A 20,845-nucleotide genomic window follows, 5' to 3' on the forward strand; every position below is an offset into this window, starting at 1 on the left:
TAATAAGCATATACAGGATGTGGTTCTTGAGACTGTAACTTGGACAACCTCAGGGATTTTCTTAGGGATGGTAAAAAGCACATTAATATGTTATAAAAGCCATTCATTCCTGACAAAACCTAGGGACATTAAAGCACTATAAAGAAGGTGTCACTGAAACCTCTAAAGTATTTTCTCTAGCCTCGTTTTCAGAAACAGTTAAGCCATGTTGGGTGACATTTTCCAAAGTAAACTGGGCCAGAGCAGATGTGCATCTCAGAAAATGTTATTCCAAATGACTACAGTTTCAGAAAATTGCAAACAAGTGAAATGGGAAGACACAGTATGTGGCTTTGCTCATAAAATAAGACAAAAATGAAAGCTATTTGTATCATGTTGGCATCTAACTTGATGGCTGCTTTGATACTGGTGACTTGTCTGAAGTCATGATACCATCTGAACAAAGCACATCTTCCTATCTTCACAGATTTTGTAAAGGCTGGATCACAACAAAGCAATATTATTGCCCCATTAAGCATACAAGTCTGGTATATGCATAGCTGTTTTTTTGCTCAACTCCTGACATATGCATGAGCTATTCATCTGCTGGCTGTGCACTGAACTTTCATTATTACAACTCTCTCATCTCTTGCCTGTAGGTTCTATGATTTGGTCTCAATCATCACTTCACTGTACATTTGTCCTCTTGTGCATTGATACCCTGTCAGTTTTAGGGCCGCCTGCAATCCTAATCAGGCCCAGATTTATGCTAGGGAATACAGATCTGCTAGCAAAGACTTAAGGCAGTCACTGGGATATAGAATTCCTGTAAAAATTAAACTATTCAAGAAAGTCTTCTAAAAATCCCAGAGAGACCCGGTAAGGGCTATGATTAATAAGATACGTCATTGAAGAAGTATGATAAGAAGTTCTGATTTCATAAGAGAAGTGGGTTTTGGGCCTCCACAAAGCTCCTTGTGTAAAAATAATAAATAATAATAAAAAATGATAACAACAATTTGAAAGCTATCGGCCCTGAGTCTATAAAAAGGTTTGTTCTGGGGACGGTGCAATAGAAAGAATATTTGCCACAAAGAAATGTTATAAAAACAAAACAAACAAACAAAAACCACACAGAAATAAACAAATGTGGAGTCACTGTCCCTACAAAAAGGTTGGAGTTAAGTAGCGGCTTAAGACTACAGTTTTATCAGAAACTCATAGTTTGTCTTCGTTTGATTAGACACAAGATTTCAATGCAAGACTTGCAAACACTGTATTTATCTATATTCTATAGATACTTAGTTCAAATCTTCCAAACATCAGTGCACTGCTTATTTAAAATGCATAACAGTTAGTAGGAAAAGCAGCAAAGACAATAAAGCAGAGAACTGACTTCCAAAACTATCAAGCATTTGTCAATTAAAATATTTACTTTTGACACAAGTCCTAATTAGTTAAAAACATTCAATCCAGTCTTAAAATAGAGGTTCGAGCTACCCAATTTATTCTTGGAACAGTCACTTGCTTGTAGGATTAGGAAGACAATGGCATCCAGAGCAAGCACGAACCCTCTCCCCTCTTATTACAGTTAATCAGCAACATAAATACTATAATGGAGCTGAGCCCCTGCAAACTCACCAGGCTGTGCATAATTTCGACTCCAGCTGGATTCACTGTGAGTGCCTCATCATACAATTGCTTAGCCTCCTCCAAATTGCCTTTCATCTCTGCAAGCCTCCCACGCATGTACAGTACAGCATGAGATGTGGGGAAAAGAGTAGCTGCCTCCTGGATACAAAAGCCGGCTTCTTTGAGATGGTGTTGTTCCATGAAGAGTTCAGCTGAAAAAAAAGCACAAAAACACCCTACCATTAGCTGAAATAATTCAGGTACCTTTCTTCACACTAATTGCATATCATCTCCCCTAAACATTAAAACACGAGGCCGTGATCCTGCACAGTGCTTACTACTGTGGTTAACGTTTACTACCAGAAGCAAGTCATTGAATGGATATTCTGCTACATTAAAGGCTCTGTACAGACATAGATGGACCTCTTCAGGTGTTGACACAGGATATACCAGAGTGCTTCCTCAATCAGGATGTAAACACGTACTCTACTGAGCCCTAAGGAAGCAGGGCTGGTAGCCACTTGGAGCCATTGTATGTGTTTCCAAATAATCTGGGAAAAAAAGAACAGAATAAGCCATCACTGTCTACCGATTAGTTTAAACATGTCAGAGTAATAGGATACATCTGACCAAGCTGGACATTAAATAACTTCTTTAAGAGAGTATTTCCATATTTTAAAAAATGATTAAAAGTGTTTTTCTCTGCTTACTTGTCTAGTTTATGAGATAGCTGTCTCTTAAGTTTTTGGAGTCTCCATTAAAATCAAAGGCTTATATCACAGAGACTTATTTATATTTTGTATTCACAAATTTATCTCCTCACACATACTCTACAGAAAAAGAAAACAGAGCTCTTGGAAGAGACTGCTCAGTCATCTGCTTCCTTCAACTCTCAGCAACCATCCCAGTGGTTTTCTTACAAAGAAAAAAAAAAAAGTAGCAGGCATACTGATGTGCTTGACTGTCAATTTGTTTATCACATCATTTTTCACGCTAAACAAATTTCATAATGCATCTCATTGTTTAACATTTCTCAGTATTTATTATGCATTAAATCCTGGGAGAAGGCTTCAGAAGTGATGCTCAATTTTCACTGACACACATAACTGAAAAGGGAAATTGTATATATATATGTGTATACATGTATGTAGATAAAATAACTGTCTGCACAGCAGCCAGTGCTGTTAGGTTCTTAACCTGTTTGTGTTCTACACATTATCACTGCAAAAGCTCAGTGTTTGTCTCCATTTATTTTTATTTAAACTGATGTGGCAATGCAGCAAATATTGACAGTTCAATAGCCCAATTCAAAATGACAAGTTCAGGCTCCGGAGCCAGATAAACAATTCTGAATTTAGACCCAGTCTCGAGCACCCTGACGTTTAAAGGTAGTGAAGTGTTCTCAGGAAGTCTCTGTGAGGGGGGGAAATCAGCCTGAAAAATTAGGCCTCTCGTATAGCTTTGAAACTCTGCCAGCCTCAAAATGCCAGGAGGGCCAGATGACTCCAGGGACTTGGCATGCCAACACGGAGCTTTCTGGGTGAGAGGGGAGCAGGAGAGCATCTCAGCGGCTGTCCTGCCATGCCATGGGAAGGCTCCTCCTTGGCCCATCCAACGTGAGACTGGGCCCACAGACAGCTCTTCTCTGGCACACGAAGGATGACTGTGCACTGGCACGGCATCGTGGCCTTCCAGATCTGAAGTGCTCCTTCTGGAAGAAGGGTGAGACATCATCGATAATAAGCTTGGCTATTTCTTAGCCATGCCTGGTTGGTGCTACAGATAAATGTCATTCTCTACGGCTGCCAACTCGAGCAAAACAGTTCCTCAGTAAGAGCTATACCCTTTAAAAATGACTCATATACATTTCTGTCTGGTTAATCTTTACAAAATCTCAGCGTGCCTCCTTTCCCTCGACTCCAAGAGGGTGCAGCCATCTAATAACAGAAAGCAAGGCCGTGCAACTTGACAAGCTGAGTATGTGCACAGCCTTATTCCAAAGTTTGTGGGAGGACAGCATTTTTCTTGTGCTTCCCAGGGAACAGAGCATTTTTCCTGCCAAGTGCTGCACAGCAGCTGATGTTGTGCATGTGGTAGCGATGAGGATGGGGATGTGCAAAGTGACGATTCACAGCCTGAGGACGCTTTGGTTTGCAAAGTTAGCACAACCCTAGCAGCACAAAAAGAAGGGGCGAAATCCCGGCGCTATTTGAAGTCAGCAGAAGTTCTGGATACTGCTGTATTAAAAACTAATAGCAACTAACAGCACAACGTGACCTGTTTCATTTCAAAAAAACCATCAGGAGCAAGGGGGTTTAGATGTGAAATCATGTGATTCAATGCATAGAAAATGGAGAGTACTTATTCTTTCTTTCAACGGTGCCTGTAAATCTTCTTCAGTAATAACAATTATTTAGAGGAAGTGCAGCAACACAGAATCTAAATAAGATCTACAAATTGTATTTTATGGTACGGTAATGTAGCATATTAAAGCTCAGTCCATTTCTTTGCAGGCTCAATAGTCAATAAAAAATGATTTAATGGTGTGGGAGGCCTAATTTGCATAAAAAGAGAATGAGAGAGGTGCCTTTGGGTTACAGGAGGGAAGGAGTGCACCCACCCAGCTAAAAATAGACATTTAGGGAAATCATTTAAGCCTGCATTAAAATGGGTTTTCTGTAAACTCATTTTTTACTTCTATCTCATACTCATTTTATTTACAGATGAACAAGATACACTTACGTAACGTGGAATAAAAACCAAGCTAGAGGCAGAAATCAAAGCCAAAAACCAAGGATTCATTAAATTTATCATGGTAATACTCCCACCTCCTCAACAGTACTGAAAGTACTGAAATGCCTGCCTCTGCATTACCTGGGTTAGCAGTTTCCGTTGGATTATTTAGGATCTCTCCTGGCATCACCTAATCATGCTGTACAGAAAAACCTGGCCAAGTTAGCAGCCCTCACAAGGAAGTTCTGTCACAGAGCCGTGGCACCCAGTGCCACTCCAAAGCAGACAGCAACTCCTCCAGGTGAATCAGGTACACAGCAGCATCTGTGATTCCCACTCTGTGAAAGGCTCGGTGCTTCAGGAAAACCATTTATGAACCTCCAGCTGTTGGACTACATCATTCTTGGTGCTGGCATTCTCTGCAGCTTTGAATCCCAAGGCAATGTTTGCAGGCTTCCTTGCCATCTCTCGCTTAACACCATCTTCGTAAAAGCTTAAACGAGTTCCCATTCTGTTCTGAGCTAAGTATTACCAACAACTCTCTGAATGCTACACAGCTGAGAGATGATCATCCTGGACATACTACTTCCTCTATTAGCCTCTCTGGAGCAATGCTAGAAACTGAGTGCAGGTGATCCGGGAACATTTGATCATTTTTGCTTACACACATGGGCTAAGACAGATAACACTGCATGGATGTGCAGACACAGGATGCATCGTGAGCTGTCTCCTTTCCTTTTCTACTTGAACCTTGAGCCTACACCCACTGAGACCAAGAGCAGCTATCCAACTGATTCCAAGGTCCAGCCTGGCTTGATTCATTTCTTTCCCCGATCCACCTTACGCTTCCATTTGTGCTCTCTCAGTACTGTCCACCCTTCTCTGCCATTCTTCCAAACAAGAAGAGTCTTCTCTTGTGGCTTCAGCCTCTTTTGTCTTGATTTGCAACTACACTTCCAACTGATACACCAGTCTTAATGCTGGTCCCAGTCCCTGCAAGCAGCCCACATCTCCACTCAGATGTATAATTAGCTCCTAACATGAGCTTCTAGTTCTTCCAGCTGTTTCTGCTAGCATTTAGGCTCATCTACAGTGAAGATCCTTAATCAAGTGAGAATTGCCAGAAGCATATCATCTACTCACTCACCAAAGACCAGTAGCAAATGTACAGAGCAAGAGCACTTCCAGAAGGCTGACAAAAGCTGGGTCTCCTGTAGTCAGGCTCTTTTTTTTTTTTTTTTTTTTTTTTTGTCTCCAGGATAAATTATTTGACAGAGCTCTGTAAAGGAGCCCATCTGAGAAGCAACAACAGAGTAATCTACTCATGTCTGCATCACAACACTAGTATAAGGAACAGAGTTGTCTGCCATCACCTTGAACGTCGACTATTCTCTTTTTCTTAAGTATTTCACAGCAGTGTCAAGAGTGATTGCACTTGTCACCACAGAGGCAGCACCAACTGTAATTCTAGCCCCAAAAAATAAATGGATTTGAAATGTCTTTCTGCAATGTGAAGCACCCAAGAGTTAAAATCTCATTCCTTGCAAATCAGCGTTATCCAAGGCGCAGCACTGAACTCCCACAAGCAGGCTGCTGCTCCACATTACTCTGCTCTGTGTCAGCCACATCACCTGCTCTTGCCCACCCCAGAAATGGGACTGTGTGGTGACACGGCCAGCGCCACGTAGCCAGCTGACCAGCAGGACGGCACGCTGGGAGGCAGCCCTTTACACTCAACGAAGGTGAGACTGCCTGAGAGGATGCCTGGAGAGGTGCTTTCTGCTGCACAGAGCTCATCTGCTTTCAGAAGCTATTAATACTTGTTACTGCAGCAGCCCTCAGCCAGCTGGAAAGACCCACTCCTCCGAGACAGCTCTCTGATCAGCGAACACAGAGCTATTACCATGACAAAGGGTTCTCCCTCTGTCTTGCCTTTCTGTCAGATGACGTTTAGTCACCCTCCCTTATTATGACACAGCCGTGCATGCAGACGTTTGACAACTCGCCGGCAAATGGGATGGAAGATCATTCAAGCTGTATCCCAACTGTTATCGCTTCACTTGATGCAAACCTTCGGCACAGAAATGAACAGAACCTGCTACGTGTTCCCGTCCACGTGAGCTCAACCACTTACCCTTCTGAATGAGGCAGTAGATGCATTCTTAAAGGCTGTCTTTGCGAGCAAACTGGTAGCTAGCTGGAGCCCAGGGACCCGCTTTCAATTTCCGAGCTTCGGGTCTCCCAAAGGCTGAAATGGCAACTGAGCTTCTTTATTTACAAATGCAGCAGTAGAGTGAACATCTCTGGAAGTGACATCGAACTACCACAAGCTATCCTCTATACTAAAATGTGCAGTCAAGAAGTTATCTGAAATACAATAAACCCTGGCACGAGATAGCTGGTTCCTTTACGTGAAGCGGGACCCCGCTCACTGGTGACAAAACAGCTCTGCTCCACCTGGGAGAGCTGGCAGGAGTGGCAGACCACTTTTTTTAGGCAATAAGGGTGCCCCTGAGAAAGGTGTCATAAAAATGCTTCTTTTCGGAAAGTCAACTTTTTTTTTTCACCCTCTCTTAGATCACTTATTACTGGCTAAAGTCAAAGAAAGGACTTCTAAACTTTCATGTTCGAGCCTGGTCAAGCATAAATTCCTATATTCTGTCCCTTGTATAGATAAACACCCTGCTGCTTTTTTCAGGCCCAAGCATGCTCTATTACTTGCCCAAATGGTACCAGCAGCTGAGAAATGCTAGGGGTTGGTACCCTCTGTCATTCTCTGGGCATCACTGGCAGTGCAACAGGTTCCTCTCCATCTGCTGGCTAAGGAGCCAGAGAGTACTCAGCAAAGAGCACTGCTAGCTGCTGCCTTGGAAGTGCCTGTTCACTTTCACGTTTACACGGCCCAGATTTTGAGAAACGACGTGTGCTTTGAAGCCCACCCATGCCAATGGATTATCAGACCACAAAGCTTGACATCCTGCTCCAGCAGTGAGAAATATCCAGAAGCCTCAGGAATGGGGGAAGCAGTCCAAATGCCCAGTCTTGATAGAAAGCCAAGAATGCTTTTGACTTCTTGAATTCATTGTTAATAGTAAATAAATGAAACCAACCTGGATAGTGTAGATGAAAACCTAGAAGCCCGCTGAAGACATCTGATTCAGAAGAAATGGGGAATTTGGCCATCTTTAGGCTGCACCAGAAAAGACAAGGCCAGAGCTTGCTAAACGAAACCAGGAGGCTTAGCAGAACCCCGGCTGGCTTCTTAGCTGCACCAGTAACATTTTAGAGGGGACCAAACCAGCTCAGTTCATCATTTTGACCTCCAGCGTGAAGCATTCCTAATCCCTCCTAGCAAGCAAACGCTGCAGGACAGCCATCATTGCAGTACACCTTTATTCCCCTCGGTAACAGCTCTGGAATAAAATACTTCGTCCTGTTGCCCCTCACCAGGCTCTGGTTTCTCGCACTCCTCTGTATCACCATAAAAGCCACAAAAATCAGCAGTGCTTATGGAGCTCAAAAATAATAATAATAAAAAAATGCAGTAAATGGGGAGCTCTAAAATTTCAAAACACTTTTTTATTAAAAAAATAATAAAAATAACACAAGGAAAATAAAACTAGAATTGCTTCAACAACCTGCGTTGCATCACAGGAGAGTATCTGACCCCAGCTATTCTGCAACGTCAGTAAAGATGTCTCCCCAGCCTGATGATAAACACTTTTAATATCAGAGCTAATAATTTGAGGGGGGCTTAGGACTGCTAAAAGCTGAGGGAGGGGTGAGCATTTCATTACGTACGTGCAAACAGTGCAAATGCAAGCTGTGCTGGTGAGCTGCTCCCTTTGCTGTCCCCGGGCTCCATCCCTGCCCGTGTGCGGCTGTGCGGCCGCGGGCCAGCCGGGGCTGCAGATCCCAGCCCACTGGCCCCTGCGACATTTTCTCGTGGAACAAAGCCCATCTCCTCTAACACAGCTTTTTTTTTTTTTTTTTTTTTTTTTTTTTTTTTTTTTTTTTTTTTTTTTTTTTTTTTCCCCCAGGAATTGGCCCATACTGAATAAAATAAATAAATCACAAGCGTTTTGTGAAGGGAAAAAAAAAAATGTTCCTGCTGTACATAACTCGGGGGAACAGATGTTTTTCCATTAGCTCACTGTTCCCTGCTACATTGGCTCTCTTTACATTTCTTGTTTAGGGCATGTTCATTACAATATTTTTTCCTAGCTTGTAGCATGTTCCTGAGGCAGCAGGTAGCCCTCTCCAGCCCCACTGTGAATACGTGGATAGTCATTCGAGTGATTTTTCTTTAAATGCTCCTTTAAATTAGCTTTAGGTCTACCTGGTGAGGTTTGCAGCCTGTGCTTAGCAGGCATTTAGCCAATCTTAGATCAAATTACCAGACCTACTTTGCTGTGAGTGGCCATATTTGGTAAAGTATTGGGCCAGTCAAGAAGCTAAATTGTCAGATATAAAGTACTAGTAAAGACAAACAAAGTGGACATTGTAGTTAAAAGTAAAGCTTAAAATAATAGAGCAACAGGAGCTGGAGTATTCAAACTCTTATTAAAACTGGCTTGCAGCATTCTAAAATACTCCACATAAATAGAGCACACAACAGTTATTACTGCCTGGAAACATACTCATGCATACTTCAGATAAGAAACCGCTCATTACCGAAAGAGCTTAAAACTACTTCTTTTCAGTACTGACACACTTTGCTCTCTAGGTCAAACGTGATTTTGTAAAAATGCAGAATGAAAGTAAGTTTTGGTCATAAATTTGAACCATTCCAAATATATTTTCCTTAGCCAAACATCATGATTGTGTTTTCTAAACAGAACGGAGGACTACTGGCATGATTCTGAAAAGAAAAAAGGGAGCAGGAACAGCTTCTAGGTCAGACATCTCTCTTGGTAGGAGAAGCTGGATAATCACCAGTAATCTCTAGGATTCTCCTTGCACTTCCTTCTGCAAGAAGAGGTAGGAGAAGAATGCCATTAAAGTTCCTTTTCTCCTCCCAAAGTTGACTCAAGTTCTCAGTCACTGGAAAGCAGAACAAAGAGAAAAAATGGACACAGGGATCGCATGAAGACCACACCTCTCCTGGAGCCGTGCACTGCAGCACCCTTCCCCAGCGCTCCTTGCAGCAGGACCCTGACAAACGGCTCTGTCTCAGATTTGGGGCCAAGAAGAATGTTTAGGTCTGTTAATGTAAAAACCCAATGAAATGACTCTCCTCTTAAGAAGCCATTACATTTCAAGAAGATGCAGAGGGCTGGGTTATTTTTAAGAGGGACCAGACAAGCTGTATTCATCACAGCCTTTGCTTGCAGAGCACTTGAATACAGCGTGCCTCCCAGTATTCCCCAAATCATGCCTGCTCCAGGGCAGGGACAACCTCTCTGGTCTTTGGAAACCACAGACCCCTTTCTCTTCCAAAGCTAACTGTGGCTACCTGCGGGGAACAGGAAGATCTGCAAGCCCACTGAAGAAACATGCTAAGTTCCCTGCTGCAGATGACTGTCCTCCCCACTGGGACTACAGAAGGGTGGCCACAGGAGAAAGTGACAATTCAGTTTTATGTAGGTATGTGAAAAAGGATAACGGGACTTATTCTAGAGACCACAGAGATGCATCAAGCAGCTCTTCGGCTGCTGACCAGAAGCTAGAAGAAGTTAGCTTGCCAGATCACCAAGACAAAGTTCACCAGACACTGCTGTACGGAAAACTGAGGAGCAGCAGCCACGTATGCAGCACATGTGGACTTTGCAGCTGCACTTCCAAAGCTGCTCCTTTATTAGCTTTCCTACATAACTGCACTGTTCATAAACCCAGAAGTTACAGCTGAGAAGTCTGTGCCCTCTTAGCGCAAGATAACTATCTTTAGCACAGCACAGAAGACTAAATATTTGGGGAGAGTTCACAGCCTTGCCTTCAGCCACTGTTAATGGAGTGCACGTGTTCTCGTGCACTAATTAAGGGATGCACTAACTAGGAGATGCATTAGGAGCAAGAAACTTGTGCACAAGGCAGGTTAGCCCTGGACTCCTGTTGCAGCTGTGTGTGGAGGGCGATGCTGTAACCATTCCCCCATCTGGCACCACCTGATGACTACCACACACGAACGGTCCCCTTGCAAGCCCACGTGCTGGCTGCCGGAGGGCTGTAAGACCAGCCCCATGTAGCTGTGGGATCGCTTGCTTTGCATGCTTCTTTCCAACGTAAGCCCAGAGAGCTCTGCCCGATCAATCAGCTGGCACCATTAAGTTCTCACGCCCTGGGACATGACGAGGCATGGGATCTCTAATGGCTCTAATGGATCCCTGACAGGTTCACAGCCTGTGAACCTTCTACATCCATATCCATACACAGAGACATGGCCCGCTGCGTGCTTCTAGTGCCTGGGAAAGACGGATGCTTTGTTATAAATTTACTGCAGGACAAGGTTTAGAAATTATAATGGATTTATCTAAAGATTTATGAGTCAAGCAAAAAAAAGGTTAAAGTGTTAATAACAATAAAAGCAGCAATATGTGAGTCTTTTCCCAAAGGCAGACAAACATTTTCCTCCATTAAGAGATAGGAACCTGAGGTATGAAAAAGTTAGGCAACTTGCCAAGAGTCACAGGATGAGTCATTGACTGAAAAAGGACAAGTCCCAGCTAAACCCGACTGAAATCTACAGCACATTGATGTGGCTCTTTCATGAATATGAAGTGACTCTGGGTGCAGGCAATGCTAATCGTCTGTTATTTTCCACAGCTGTTAACCTGGGGGTGAGCTGGAACACAAAAGCACGTGACAACCTTGTCCATTTCTAACCACATATTTCTGTATATTTGGTTATTTATGAAATATCTCTCTTTTGGAAGTTATTAACTTATAACTACTTCTGCTTTCCCCTCCTTCTAGATAGGAAATTCTGGGACAGAGGGCCAGTGATGTAGGACTATTCAAGTCAATAAGGTCACTACTGAGACCATTAAGCTGCATCCATAACAATAACTGACTTCAGTAATGAAATCACGAAGCAGTCACAATACATATTTTCCGAACATCAATCCTGATTCGAGTCGAGTGAAAAGCAAACATGAAACAAAACAAAGACTAAAAAACAGATAGAATAGGACAGAGAAGTTACAGGTTATAAAAATAATTTCCGCCTAAAAGAATTAACACCTCTGAGAAAAGCACACTGAAAAATAATTGTAGCAATTCACAGCTAGGTCACAGCAAGCAGTAGGTCTTTATTGCTTTTGTCTTTTCACACAGCAGTAAAAATGTAAACTGCCTAGAGCTATCTCTAGGATGATGGACAACAGACACCTGACTTCTCATCACAATAAACTGTGGTTGTTTTTTTTTTTGTTGTTTTCCCAGCAGCTTCCTCTGCAATCTTAAATCAGAAGCATAAACTGCATAAAGCAAAACCCTTCAGGTGATTTTGAAGCCCACAGTACATTAATGAAATTTACATAAGCAAATAAATAAACTCGTGATTAAATTAAAGGATGATGCGTTCCAAAAGGTAACTTCTATACTAGTTAGGCAAATTGTAACAAGTAGAATGTCACAGATTTTGTACCAGAACTGAAGTCAAATTGGTAGAAAATGGCCCACAAAAACAGCTAAAAATATATATTTTCTGAGAAGTAGTGTGAGATTGCCAGATTTTATGTGAGAATTGTCAATTGTACAGATTAGGTAAATGAGAATTTGACAGGTTCTCCTGTGTACAGAACAGAAAATTATCAGCAAGGTTCTAGTGGGCTCTGCTTTTTTTTATTTTCTTTCTTCTTCTTGCAAATAGTAGCAGAGGCATCTAAGAAGCAATCACAGCATTCAAATGTAATTTCAGGTACGCAACAGCGTGGACCAATTGTGGAAGAAAAGCTGTTTCTCTTAAGAGCAAAACTGCAGGGTCAGGATTCCTTTTGCCAGTCCCAAATTGCTGGAACGCAAACGGCAGAATGTGCTGTGCAACTTTGCTCCTCAACAAATGCCCTATATAAAAACCTTTCAGGAGTTTGGAGGTTGCCCCCGGGTAGAGTTCTTCTCACTGTTCTCTTTTCCCTTTAAAGAGTGCTCTGCCACACTCTTTGCATGAGTGTCTCAAACTGACATGCAAAACCTACAAGTCACTGGGAGATCCAAGCAGCCAAGGATGAAATGAGTGGAGAATTTTTTCTTGTTTAATAAATTTCACTGGAAACTCAGAAAAACTGGAACACTGTCAGTCTAAATACCATTTCATAGATTCTTTGCCTGTTCATTTTCCGCAAAATGTAAATAATTACTCCTATCAAATAACCTTCCTTAATGATGAACTGCTTACTGTGCATTTAAAAACACATTTTAATGATGACTGAAGTTTTCTGTGTTATGGGAAAACAGAGGTGAGCTGAAAAATTGCACTATTCCTATATTTTGTTAGATTTAATCAAGTGGTATTTCAAAAAAACAGGTGGGGTAGATGGGCAGATTTACTGATTGCTTAAGGTGTAGAGACAGCCCTGATCTCAGTTACTCCCTTAATACTGTTATCATCTCATTCACTACTGGGGGGAAAAAGGAATTCCAGGCCGTCTCCGTAAACATCAGGACTTACCAGCTTGAAGCCAGATTTGTTCAAGAGCTGTCCACAGCTGCATAGGTCCTTGCTTCATCGTGCTGCTCTGCATAGTTATTTCAGACATGGCCTGTTCCAGTCTTGATGCAGCAAGGGAAGAGGCTCGCTGTGATCCTGGGGACCAAACAAAGAAGAAGAACAACACATTTTATACTTGCTTGGGATACTGGTTCATTAGATGGAAGGTCTGATTCTCCACTCTACTGCATCAGTTTTGTGCAGTAAGAGCCACACTGAAGCCTGGTGTGACCAACTGGAGAAATACGTTTTATAAAAGGTTAATTCATTGAAAAAAGATGAAATTACCCATGTGCTGCAGCTCAAGCAAGTGAATTAAGAGACAGTAATTTTATAAAGGTCTGCTTAGCAGATTCATCAAGGAAGCAACTGTATTTTGCCCGTTGGAAAAGCAGAATTCGACCACCAAACATTTCCTAAGAATACTTATTAGCAACCTGTTTTATGAGCCCGTTGTCACCACGCAATTACAAAACATGGCCTGCTAATGTAAAACCTTCGCGCAGCATCGGCAGCATTCACAGAGCACACAGATTTCACGTGACATCAATGTTGTCCTGTTGGTTCAGAGACAGCACGGTTTTCCATTTAACCTTGGGGAGCAGAGAGCTCAGCGCCTCGACTGTATTAACCTTTAGCATGCGCCGTAACATTTACGCAAGAATAAAGTATTTGGCGCCCACATCTCGGGGAACAAAACATCACATCGAAAGCTGCCCCCAGGAGGCAGGCACAGCCAGAGGCCACATCCTCAAGTGCATCGTGCAGGGTTACACAGGTGAGCCGGCCTCTCTGAGGGCAACCAAGGGGACCGCAACAAGGCAAGAAGCTACAAAATGAGATTTCAGAGATGGCTTTGTAAAGCTTTAGGAAATAAATATTTTAATATACATAGGTTTAATGGGACTTCAAGGCCAATAAGCTCTTTCTCTAGAGAGCTACTGTGACTGAGGCACTTGTGCTGATTAGCTTTACTCTTCTGCCAACCCTTGCAGGACGACCTTGCAGGCCACAGGATCCAGGGGTTAAAATCCCCCTTTCTCTCACGGCAGCCCCCTGAAGGAGCACCAGAGCCTAGGAACAGGCTCGGAGACGTATGGATGGCTCTGGGCAGGGGAAGAATCAGAAGGGCAGCAAACCTCTCACAGGACTTATGCACTAAGTGTTTTTTCTTCCAAAAGGGATGGCGTGCTTCTCCAGCTGGAGAGCCCGGCCTTCAGCCAGGCACCAGGAGCCCCCTGTCCCCCCCATGCCCCTCTGCAAAGACACCCGTGTGGCCTGGGCACAACACGGTTTTATGTAAACCCGAGGCCAGGCTGCCTGCCCCTGGGGCTGTCCTGGCTAGGGAGAGGCCGCAGCCGCAACCCAAAGCCCGAGACTGCCATGGAAATACTTGTGCCATCATCTCACTGCTAACTGATGGCATTCATTTTCAGCAGCACAACTTCAAAACAGCCCTGCAGTGCTCAGGGCAGGCGCCTCCCCCAGCTCCCTTGGAAAATGCAAATGCGCTCTTCCTAGATGCGGCTTTAAAATTCCTGCGTATTTTCAGAGACACTCCTCATCTGCTGCTCCAAGAGATGACAGTGCAGTAATGCAGCAATTACGGCTTTAACACTACGGCAAAAGCCATTCCGCTTTGTACGGAGGATTTATTACATTTAGCAGTTTATTTAGCATATCAATCTTCAGCCTCTTTCGCTGTTTGGGATTCCTCCCCCTGCCCTGCCCACTCCTGCCTCTCCCTCCCTCCAGTTAGGAGAAATCTCACTGAAACACAGCTCCCAGGCATCCTCAGTCAGACAGGGGTTGTTTAACACAGGAAAAACCATCAGGCACCCATCCCTAGCCCCCCCAAGCACTGGCACTTTCTGCATATTATGAAAATTACCACGTGAATAATTAGCGATGCTGCTTAGGAGCACTTCATAGTCAGAGCAGACCTACACTGGCAAACGCGAAAAAACTGCACGGGCTTTGGGGACTAACCAGATCCTTGAATTTGCGCTCCTGATCCCGTTAGTGGGCTTCGAAAGCAACTTTCAGCATTACATTTCTCTGCCAAGACTGCCCTCTTTCAGGAAGACTTTCCAGAGCTGTCTGTGGCAGTACCTGCATGCAGTGCTGCTCTGCCTGCATGGGGAAGAGGTTTCATTCACATCCCCAGTGCTTAGGGAAATCCTCTTCTCCTGGCAGGTCATTCCAAGGGGATGGTGTCACCGGAAGGCAACTTTGTGCCTTTGGAGAGGTTCATGTGCTGCTGAGAGGCTGAAAAGCCACTTAGGATCTGATAAAGCATCCTTCCCTTGCAAAGAAGGCTTTAAAAGAGCACCACTGCGACCTAGTTGCACTCGAGGAAGCACAGGTTGGCTGCTCTGCTCTGTGTTAGTCAGGTAGCTGCCGGGGCAGAAAGCCTGCGATGTGCCACGGATCCTGCCCGCTGCTGTGTGCTTCAACCTGCACGGCCTTGCCAAGGGAACCCGAGTTACTTAGCGATTCACTGCCTCGGGCAGCTAAATGCAAACAGCCTCTGCTGTAAATTGCTAAGTAACTCGGGTTCCCTTTTCATGTAGCAGCCCTTTGATGCTTATTTTCTCTTCCATTCCAGCCTAAGCAAGGCAACAAAGCACCCCAGGCAGCCATCAGCTGATCCTTCCCCACCCCTGCATGGTCGCAGGCACAGACGAGCTCCTTGCTCCCACCACACACATCCAGACAAGGAGTCTCTCTCCATCCCAGCCCAAACCTGGATGCTCACGGAGAAGGTCAGCCTCGCCCTTTTGGACCGAAAGGAGCCCAGCCACAGACCTGAGCCCCAGGAGAGCAAAGCAGTGACCCTGGGGGTGGGCTGAGGCCAGCAGCTTCTTCCAGAAAGGCTACCAGAGCCAGCGTACATCTCCCGAGACGGGAGGTAGGCACGCATCATGCTGACACTGCTGACCTCAGGGTGGAGGGGTGAGCCGACAAAAAGCTGCCAGCGACATTAAAAAATGTCTCTGAATGCCTCATTACAAAGTACCTCTTTCTAAAGGACTGTAGATGTCTATATGCTAAAAAAAAAAAAAATCCACAAAACCTGTCTCACAGAACTTTAATGTCAAGCCTCAAAATACATGCAAATCTTGGCATATGAAGATATCACATCCATTTGTTATTTTAGTGTAGTCTCTTTCTCTTTTTAATAGCTCCACTAGATAGAATGTAAACTTTGCGTTTTACAGTAAAGCCCTCTACACATTTTGGAAAGAAATCATAAAAATAATAAAATGATTTTGTCATGATGAGCTCCACAGACAAGCCGTACAAAAAGATATCTAAATAATTTTAAAGTATTGTGCTAGCAGTGTTATAAGACCAAGAAGGACCACGTTTAATATTTTACATCTATGAAAAATCTGCTATCAAAATAGAAATGCAACTCTGTAGATTTACTAGGCTTATAAGAAACACAGAATTCCCTAGCCTAAATCACTTCAGGCAAGAGCATTATAAGATAAGACTAAATCACAAAAAGAATGAAACAGCAAGGCAGCTGACTGATACCAGTGAATTTAGCTAGGAACACTGCTTCAGTTAGGAGAAGATGAAGAAAATAAAAAGGAATTAATCTTCCTGGCAGCAAACCTAAAATTCTAGCGCAGCAAATAATCTCATTGTGGTCTGACTGAGGGAGAGGCTAGCGTCGAACCCAGCCGCAGTAATTCCCCCTTCGCCGTCGAGCCCAGAGGTCGCAGAGCGCCTGTGCGCTACGGTGATGCTCCCTGGGGTCCTCACGATGGAAACTGGACCCAGCTTTGAGCCACAGGCCCTTGCTGGAAACTGCCAGCACCAAGTCATGCGCTAAGGTGGATGGTGTAATTCTAGTACGAGCCACATCCTTTCCTCCACGGCAGGTGTAACCGTGTCAGCATGCAAACCTAGATCCTTGAAGCAGAGGAGGCATACGTTTCTTGGCTAAAACCAAACTCCCTTCAGTGTAAATCACTTTGGATGTGTGAAAAGACTGTTTAATACTTGTATTTCACACTAATTTTCTCCTTCTGGCAAGCAGCAGCACATTATACTGCACTTTCTGCTGAACTACGCTCCACTGCATGCTGGCTGCTGAAACTGGGAGAAGAGCAAGCTGGGACTGGTACCCAACCCAGGTGCTTTTTAGGAAGACTCTAAACAGAGACCAAACGTGTCTGAGCTTTGCTGTGACTCCAGACGAGATGCTGCAGGTCTGTAGCAGAGGAGCAAGCAGAAAGCACAAGAGCTGGAAAAACCTCCAGGATTGTAGAGGAGACAACCCAGGGCATAAAAGCTGATTTTACTGCCCAGCATGAGGTATCATAGAGGGCACTTCTGCAAACCTTCACAAGTACCTCCAAGTGATGACTATCCCAAATGATTTTTCATCACCAGGAAGCTTTTGTATTTGCACCCTTTCCAGACCACTTTTAATATACTAAACAGCACATAGCTATTCATTTAGTATATTCTCTTCATCTATTATGAATTTAGGTTCCCTTTAAATAATCCAAGGACTACAGAATACAGATTCATACAAGCAATAAGAAAAAGGTCCTGTACAAAATAGAGAAACTTCTCTCAACAAAGAGTAATAAAAGGGAAATCGAATAAACAGATTAAGAATTACATAAATATATGCATATAGAATCAGTAAGATTATAATGTCATACATACAGATCCCGAGGGCTTAACAATGTGAACAAAAATAAGAGCAGACATGCTGAATAATGTTTTGATGCCTGAGTGTTTGTATGCTCAAAACCTAACCTTGCAGTGCTTTTTAACCACTGATGGGTGCAAATGGAGGTTAACGAATATAATTCAATACAAGTCACGTATTTAATACATACGAACTTGCCATTGTCTTCAGCTATATGTGCTGAGCATGTGACTTCAGTTTTACCAAGTCTATATGTTCAAGATTAAGACTTGGACAATGATTCGTTCCTTGTCCTGAAGGCATGAGACTTGTTTAAAATGTAATGTTTTAAAAAGTAAGCTTTTATACTGTTATATGCTTTTTTGTTTTTGTTTTCAGTTTCTGAGTCTGTGAAGTTCTTTTTTTTTCCCAAGTGTTCCTCTACATACACAAGGTTAGAAAGTTGTTCCCTAAAACATAAATAAAAAGGCAAGTTTCTCACATAATCATCTGATTTTGAGAGTTAGGGTTTTAAAGGAAACAGCAAGTATCATGAGACTTGTGATAAAATCACAAGTCAGCAGCACTCTCTGAAAGTCTTCTTTCTCCTTTTTGCCAAGATTAGCTTTGATGTCTCAGTTATTTCCATCTGACTATATCCATTACTGAGAGTGTGTATTAACCATTGAATAACGCATCACAAGGTTCACGTACAAATCCCAGACCAAATCACAGTCCGGTCACAACTGACACTAACAGTTTTCCCAGACCATAGTATTAGCTGGCTTGATCTAAAAGGATTAAATTTTGACCAAAAAGGATTAAAGTTTGGAGGAAAAAAAAAAAAAAAGAGAGGGAAAAGGAAAAGAAGAAAAATAAACTGGACTGAACCAGACAGTTATTTCAGAAGTACGGTGAACTCCCACCTAATACCTTTCAGGCTTGCCTCAGAGTGCTCTGTAGAAGAAAGCAGGAACCCACCTCAGCTTTACACACAGGGAAGCTGAGGTACAGGCAAACCACAGCAGCACGCTCTGCAGCACAGAGAGGCCCCAGAGACAGATCTGAATCTCCTGACCCCCAGCCCAACAACATCTACACAAGACAATAAAACATTCCACTCTCATGAAAGCATGTATTTAGGATGGGAAAGCACAGATCTTGTTTCCTCACCAGAATCAGTATCATGAGCATCCGGGAGCGTGAGATGCAGTCCGTTATGCTTTTTGATCACTGGTGTTTCGGTCACACTACTTCCTTTCTCAGAGCCACTGTAAAGAAACAAAAACATGTTATCTAGCCACCTTTCAGCAGGGAGACAACGTTCTCCACGAAGCAGGCAATAATCTCATCTGACTGTCTCTGAAACTGAAAATTTTAGGTGCTTCTTGAAGGTGCCTTTGTTACACCTCCATCCAGCAGTGGATGACAAACCTGGGCACTCAGAGACACCGTGCCCAGCAAGAGCTCCAGTGTGCATGCCACTATCAGTTTATTTTATCTAAGTGCTGGGGTCTTTGTCAACCACTGGATGAGGAACATGTTGCCAGCTAGGATGCCAGATGATAGAAGGACAACCATTAACACCTTCCTCCTCAATCCCCCCCCCCCAAAAAAAGAACCAATGTCCCTTGCTTTTTTCTGTAGGATTTATTCACAGGTCTGCTGTGATAATCCTTTTGAAACAGACCAATTACCACCTTCCACACAGGTGCTAATTTCTTCATTTCAGAAAGATTATTATTTCCTCTTCCACCTTTGTTCTGTTTGAACAGAGAAGGAAGATAAAAGCTACCACACAGCACTGCTTTATGAAAGGGAGATTATCTGGTCTGCTCTGCTTCTAGACTTCAGTCCTCACAGCAGAGCTTTTCCAAAGGGAAACTCCAATAAAAATAAAATAAAATAAAATCCCGTGCCTAATGAAAATTACTTGCAGATCTCCTGAGCCTTCCTGTCACCACATAGACTGCCATCCCCCTAGGATCAGATGGTGATGATATCTGCTCTCACCATCCATTAAGGGACAAAATATCCAAAGGAAAAGTGACTGCCCTGGCTACTTCTTCTGGCACACTTCCAAGCTTGCAGCTCAGCCTTTGGATATTATTCTCTCAGGAAACGAGATGTCACAGAACCATCATTGTGACAGATGCCCAGCCTTCCAGTTCAATCAGCCTTGTGGTACATACCGCATGGGATTCCCTTGAATTTGCATTGATCCAGCAGAAGAATTACCTTGGGACTGCCATTTGTTGTTTTTATAATTATTTTTTAAACATGATTATTCTGTTATCACAAAAAACAACAACAAGAGATAAACTAAGTCTTGTCCTTGCCAGTTAATATTCTTGGACTGAAAGCCACTTAATTCATCACACTGGTAATCGTATTTATGATAGCTAATTAACCTCTTACTTGGGTTTTGGGATGAAATATTATAGGTTCTCTTAATGGACCCTGACTTCTTGGCCATTTGACTACTTGCCCAAATCTCTGGCCTTGACTCGGCCTCCCTGTTTTACACACTGCTTTCCATACTGCTGTCCCATTTGAAGTTATCGAGTGGTGACAGATACAGAGGAAATACCCATCTCAGTACAACCAGAGGGACAGCCTTTTAACTAGGGAAACAGACTGAAAACCACGAGGACTACATTCTGCAAACAAGCAGCTTCCAACAACTTTAAGCTTTATTCTGAAAAAGGCCTGAAAGTGAACCACACATTGAATACTGCAGTACAAGGCCTTCAACCCAGAGAGCCTTTCCAGGCACCGTTTCGGTGCACGTAGCACGGCCTTTCAGTGCATAGGGACAGCAGCCAGATGATTTCCCTTCCACAGATGGCACTGGAAGGCTGGCAGTGGGACACTGAATGTCACTCCACCACCCCTGTTTGTAAAGGTAGTTGAGACGGTGGATAAAATGCTCACAGAAATTGCTGAAGGAAGCGTTTGACCGTGAGAGGCTGCAGAGGCACCAGCAGTTTGGTTCATCAGGAAGAAGGTGAGAGGGCACTTGAGCAAGACACACGAATACCTGCCTGGGGAGAAAACACTGGGCCCTGAAATGCTCCCTAGTCTAGCAGAGTCACACTAAGTTTGCACAGCTGAGAAACCAAGGTCAGAGAAATGCAACCAACTATAAGTAAAGTGAGATTTAACTCTGTGGGTGATGAGCTACTGATTGAACTAATAGA

At 43.4% G+C, this 20,845-nt stretch overlaps 1 protein-coding gene across 1 annotated transcript in view; it reads right to left on the minus strand.

The window, feature by feature from the left end:
* Window positions 1–20,845, minus strand: part of TTC7A (tetratricopeptide repeat domain 7A) — a 158,289-nt gene that overhangs the window by 31,253 nt on the left and 106,191 nt on the right. The window contains exons 16-18 of the mRNA XM_032185233.1: window positions 18,819–18,916; window positions 12,953–13,087; window positions 1,621–1,823 (exon numbers count right to left, since the gene is read on the minus strand). Of these exons, the coding sequence (XP_032041124.1) occupies window positions 1,621–1,823; window positions 12,953–13,087; window positions 18,819–18,916 (436 nt within the window). The remainder of the gene's footprint in view (window positions 1–1,620; window positions 1,824–12,952; window positions 13,088–18,818; window positions 18,917–20,845) is intronic.

Source organism: Aythya fuligula, chromosome 3 (assembly GCF_009819795.1).
Source record: "Aythya fuligula isolate bAytFul2 chromosome 3, bAytFul2.pri, whole genome shotgun sequence".
Taxonomy (NCBI): Eukaryota; Metazoa; Chordata; class Aves; order Anseriformes; family Anatidae; genus Aythya; species Aythya fuligula.